The sequence below is a fragment of the Anopheles aquasalis genome, chromosome 3, assembly GCF_943734665.1.
Source record: "Anopheles aquasalis chromosome 3, idAnoAquaMG_Q_19, whole genome shotgun sequence".
In the NCBI taxonomy this organism is placed as follows: Eukaryota; Metazoa; Arthropoda; class Insecta; order Diptera; family Culicidae; genus Anopheles; species Anopheles aquasalis.
This window is the reverse complement of record NC_064878.1, coordinates 33,166,596-33,171,595: the sequence shown is the minus strand read 5'-3', so window position 1 is coordinate 33,171,595 and position 5,000 is coordinate 33,166,596. Positions and strand designations below refer to the sequence as shown.

Genomic DNA, 5,000 nt, shown 5'->3' with positions numbered 1-5,000 from the left:
GTACTATTTAGGCGCTGCCAGTGAGAGCTGTACGCAGACGGACTTTCCATTTAACCTGATCCACATCCATTTGGGTTAAAATAAACCACGAAAATCAATTTGGAATAAAATATACCACGACAATCTGGGTGCAAGACCACCTCGGAAAATTGGGATGAAGCTTGGCCGTAAAAATCAATTGATATTGAAATCCCTAATAACTACATTCTGGAAAGGCAAGGGAGCCAGAGTTGGAAGATGAAAAAAAACTGGGTGTATTGCACGTTCATTCCACGTTAACAAATGCATCAGTAGCCGACAAAAAGCAACAATGGTTTGTATTGCAATCACCATTTCTTCGAAATCAGCACTGAGGAACAATGAACAACTCATCTGCCCTGTATTACACTCCGGAGGGGACGGAAGAAACGGTAAATGCTCGGCTCGGCAAACTTGTACAGTTGACTACGAATACAGTACGACGTCTCACTCGCAAAATTTGTTAAAATCGACGCATTTTCGCACACTCTTGCAAAAAAAACTTCTTTATAATATGCACTAGCACAATATATAATAACGTAATAACGGGTAATCAGCCCCAACATATCCCTTTGCACTCGTTTAAGCTTGATGAGGTATGGAATTGGCATTAGGAGAGTAGTTGCAAAAAAAAAATGCGAGAACATATTGCGCCTGCAATAGTAGGGTACGCCTCGTAAGCACTTGCCATTACGACCGAGGAGAGATTTTTCAACGATGTTTCCACTAAAACAAGCTTTGCCAGCGAACAGGGATCATACAATTATATTTTGTAGCGCCTTTTTCACTGAGTTGGATTCACAAAAATCTGGGCAATTGATTTCTGCCGTCCCTCGTTACCACGATGGTAACGGTGACGGAATTGCCACAGAGAGTTTCTTCACCGAACGGGATGAGGGTGACAGCGACGAGCGACCGTGTGAAGATGATTGAGCTGTGGAATTTTGCACGAACAAAACAACCAACTCGAATTAACTCCACTGGTGCGGAAAACAATAGTGCGTTGACGGGTCACATTTTGCAAATCTTAGCCACTTTTTAACGTACAGAATTAAACGATTTCTACCGGAGCACTCAGAACGGGTGCTGCACACGCGACAGCGGCCATTTTCTTTTCCCTGAAACCCAGGGTTTTGCTCGCCCGCAACCAATACTCTTGCATCGGGGCTTTGAAAAAAAATGCGCTGCGTTTAGACGGGCGCGTTCGCGAGTCAACCGTACACGGGTTTCACGCACACAGCCGCAAAACTTCGGCCCTCTCGCTCTGGCGCCTCAGTTCGCGTCCCGTAAACGATTCCGCTGCCTAAATGGGCCTGCTTGAAATTCTGTTTTTCCCGGGCCACCCAAATTACATCAAGGGCTTTCTCACAGCGAGATATTTAATAAACTTTCATTTCATTACCTCAAGAAAGGTTAAACAGTGCCGCTTTCACGGTTCTTGAGTACATAAATACACCCGCTTTGGGTTACTTGGGAAAAAACGCTCGAGACGGGCGATCATGCAGCGGAAACGTCGACAATGCGAAATGGTCGCTGTCATGCTACATTTAAAATTCTGCCTCTTGCAAGAAATTGTATCTCGAAACAAATCTGGCAATTCAACCAAGCAGAATTACTACGTACAGCCGCAATCGGGTTACTTTTTCGAATATTTAGAAGGCTGGGATCAGTCGCATCAATGACATGATTTGGCTTTTCTGCCACGAATGCACATTCCGTCTAGAAGGTGCCCTATATACGATTATTGGAAGGTTGAGTTAGTTTATTTAGCAAAATACGAAAAAAGCATATCTCACCTCCGGCATAGGACTGGCAAGCATTCGAATAACCCTAACCGCAGTACTTTCTGGCTGCTAGCAAACATTGTACAAACTTCAATCTGCTTTAAGTTTCGGGATCATTGCCCCACATATACGATGCAGTTTAATTTCGACCCACCCTCTTCGTTATCTATCGTCATCAAGTAGTCATTACGATGTCTCTAACTATTCTGCATTGATTGATCCATTCCGGGCCCTGAGTTTGCCCTTAGCCGCTTCCATATTGTGTTTAAGATTCAATAAGGAAGAGGCTCCGGTATGAAAAAAAAGCATCTTTCGATTGTCGTTTACGCCATGGTTCCACCCCCAGATGCAATCTATAATTGAAGAACAAGAACAATAACAAGAAGTGGGCATGCGAAGGAACCCAGTTGTTTATCAAGAATCAGGTGCAGACCGGTACGCAGCATTCTTTAGCCGGGGTATTAAAATCAAACCCAATAATGGCTCGAAATAACTACGCTTATCTAATCTTCATTCATTTTTGTAGAAATCCATCCCAAGGGATTCTTTTCATTGTAAGAAATTCCCCAAAAGCAAACCTGTTCAAGTCAATCAAAACGTCTACCCCTATCTCAATGATTATGCGAAACCCACGGCTCGGTGTCAACTTGCATTAACTGAAGAAAGATCAGAAAGAGAAATGCTTTAAAAAATTGAAAAATCTGCGTTTCTTTTATATGGTAGTATTTTTGATGCGATGCTTAAAAATCGCCAAGGGATGGTCTTTATAGTTTTATTTCGATCGTTTTAACAATTTACACGTTCCTCCATGCGTTCGCGAGCTGCATGGTAAGCTGCAATCAGCTGACCGAGGGTTACGTTCTTAGACATAAGCGTCGATTTATAAAAGCCCTCGTTTAAAATACTTGGTTGATGCTGTACAATAGTGTGATAACGTACAATTAGTTTGCCTGATCCGCATGTTTTATTTCCATACCGGTTGAGCATTCTTTGAGAGACCTGAAAGAGTTACATCGATATTACGATAACCGGCAGCAGTGTGTTTCTTTTTCGTGTGAAGTACCTTTCCATAGAAAGATGCGAGATCAACCTTACGGCGATTGCCGACGAGGAAAGCTTCTATTCCATCAGCCCCATCTTCGTTATTGAGTTGAACAAAATTTAATGTGCTTTCACCCTTTCTTTGCGTGAAAGATATTGCCATATGGGAATGACTGAAATAAAAAGATGCATTATCGATATGTAAGCTCCCCAAACCATTATATTGTTTACCCAAAATACCGCTCTCGGTTTGAACTATCGATGGACACGGCTTCGAAGTACACATCGATCTTAGGCGAACTCGTGTTACAATTTAGCAGCGTGAATTGTAGTTCACGGCAATCGCTAAAATGCCAACGGTTACCAATTTTGCTAGAGCTTTGAGTGCTCCCGGTAAGTGAATCATACTTATTAGCTAATTGAACGCCTTCAGACGGTTGCACCTGGTAGCGAATATGTATACCATCGCCGGTATGATATGAGAAACCAGAGGCAGATTGGAGTTCCAACAAAATAACTGCATTGTTCTGCCTAGGCATTTTGGGTACATTGAAGAGCGTTTCACGACCGTACGCCAGAGAAGGAAGTTTTTTAGTGGGTAGAGGAAGAGGCAACGCAAACAGCTGTTCTGTGACATTGCACTTCTCCAGTGCGTAATGGTACATTTGTAAACTAGAACCTCGAATCTCCTGATAGTAAGGATTTACATTCAAACTATTGAAATCCGGATATACTTGTAGCAGGCCGTGCTCAGTGTACCAGTGAATGCTGAATAATAACACCTCCTTTCCCAAGTCTGCCATGAGGTACATCGACTGAACCTTGCTCTCAGCAAGCTGTGATATCACATGTTTTTTGCTGAATCCAGTAAGATCTTCTGGATAATAATCATCACCATCGACGTACGTGAACAGAATGGAAGATTCTTGCGATTCTTTTTTCAAACGATGATAATACTTTTTCTGCCGCTCTGTTTTGCAGTTCTCTTTCAGAATATAATAATCTGCTTCGAAGCGGCTGAACATTTTCTCCTGCCATTTCACAGTTTTCATTTCCATTGACCGGTCTCCAGCAGTATCATCAAAAGCTTGAATTTGTCCTCCCATGTTAGGAACATGGATAAGTGAATGTATTTTATGAATCAATATCCTACAGAAAGAACAGAATATAGCGGTTTTTGGGAAGTCAAACTTTTTATTAGTCATGTATTACCTGAATTGAAGATTACCGATGTCATCGCCAGTGCGATACATGCCTGTTTTAAATATCTTTTGGTCCGAATTCATCGCCTTGAGTACGGATAGTTGACTGTTCAACATATTTTAGAGCAGGCCTTATTGACCTTGTTTACGCCAATCGTTGCCACGGCAATAAAGTTCTCTTTTACCGTATTTTCAAATATTTACTCAACCGCAAAAAATATAACCAAGCGTAGTAATTTAACAACTAGTAATAATTCCATAACTTTGGTGGTGCTTTCATCTTCACAGTCTATATTATCGATGCAGATCCCTGTTACCGGCAACGAAAAGATTGAAGGTTTGTGTAGTTTTGTTTCGGCAAACTGTTTGGCACTTTCAAATTCAACCGAAAAGGTGCACCTGTAAATATTCTGAGATTAAAACTATGTTGGCACAAATAAGAGGCTTTTTGCCCATAACGGAATTTGCCAAACCGATTTTGTCACAAATAATCATTTAATGATTACCGGTTTTTATCTCTAATAATTATTAAGTAAAATTTGTCCAAAACGGTCCCTATGCACCTCCATAGTTATCACACTTTTTCAAAATGGGAGAGAGAGAGAGAAAAGCTGAGAAGGTGTACATTACTTGTGTTCTTCAGCGGACTTCAGGAAACAACTTTATATGATGGATCTGCTCGTCTCATCAATCAACGGAGTTCGTCCATCTGGTACACGAATCATCAGGTGTTGGATCAAGAACAGGGAAGTCGCAAACACCGCACCCGGCTGAGGTATGATTCATCGGAGTAGAAAGTGGAAAACGGTTTCTTATTTGGGGAGAAAGTAGAAAGCGTGTTTGTAACTTAAAATGGGCATGTAAACAGTATCGGGAAAACTTCTTTCAAAACTATCTTCCCTGCATACTTCCAGTTTACGGCGACAGTTTTCGATTGGAAGCGCAACATGGACCA

At 41.6% G+C, this 5,000-nt stretch overlaps 3 protein-coding genes across 8 annotated transcripts in view; 1 reads left to right on the top strand and 2 right to left on the bottom strand.

Annotated features, from left to right (window-relative positions):
• The window catches only part of LOC126578528 (uncharacterized), a 25,917-nt gene extending 24,745 nt beyond the window's left edge, over nucleotides 1–1,172 (bottom strand). The window contains exon 1 of one of the 6 annotated variants that reach the window (XM_050241185.1): nucleotides 1,066–1,172. The gene's annotated coding sequence lies outside the window, so the exon portion shown is untranslated. Of the gene's footprint in view, nucleotides 1–984 lie in introns of all 6 variants that reach the window. The other 5 variants (XM_050241186.1, XM_050241187.1, XM_050241189.1 and 2 more) reach the window with 5 other exon arrangements.
• A 1,416-nt stretch (nucleotides 1,173–2,588) lies between these two features.
• Nucleotides 2,589–4,162, bottom strand: LOC126576586 (uncharacterized). Its single transcript, XM_050237893.1, has 4 exons — nucleotides 4,056–4,162; nucleotides 3,075–3,992; nucleotides 2,866–3,016; nucleotides 2,589–2,801 (listed from the first exon to the last, which is right to left on the bottom strand). The coding sequence occupies exons 1-4, from the start codon at nucleotides 4,160–4,162 to the stop codon at nucleotides 2,589–2,591; spliced, it is 1,389 nt and encodes a 462-aa protein (XP_050093850.1).
• Nucleotides 4,163–4,876: 714 nt separating this feature from the next.
• The window catches only part of LOC126576383 (protein rhomboid-like), a 1,942-nt gene continuing 1,818 nt past the window's right edge, over nucleotides 4,877–5,000 (top strand). The window contains exon 1 of the mRNA XM_050237635.1: nucleotides 4,877–5,000. This exon is cut by the window's right edge and continues 94 nt beyond it. Within this exon, the coding sequence (XP_050093592.1) occupies nucleotides 4,993–5,000 (8 nt within the window). The 5' untranslated portion in view covers nucleotides 4,877–4,992.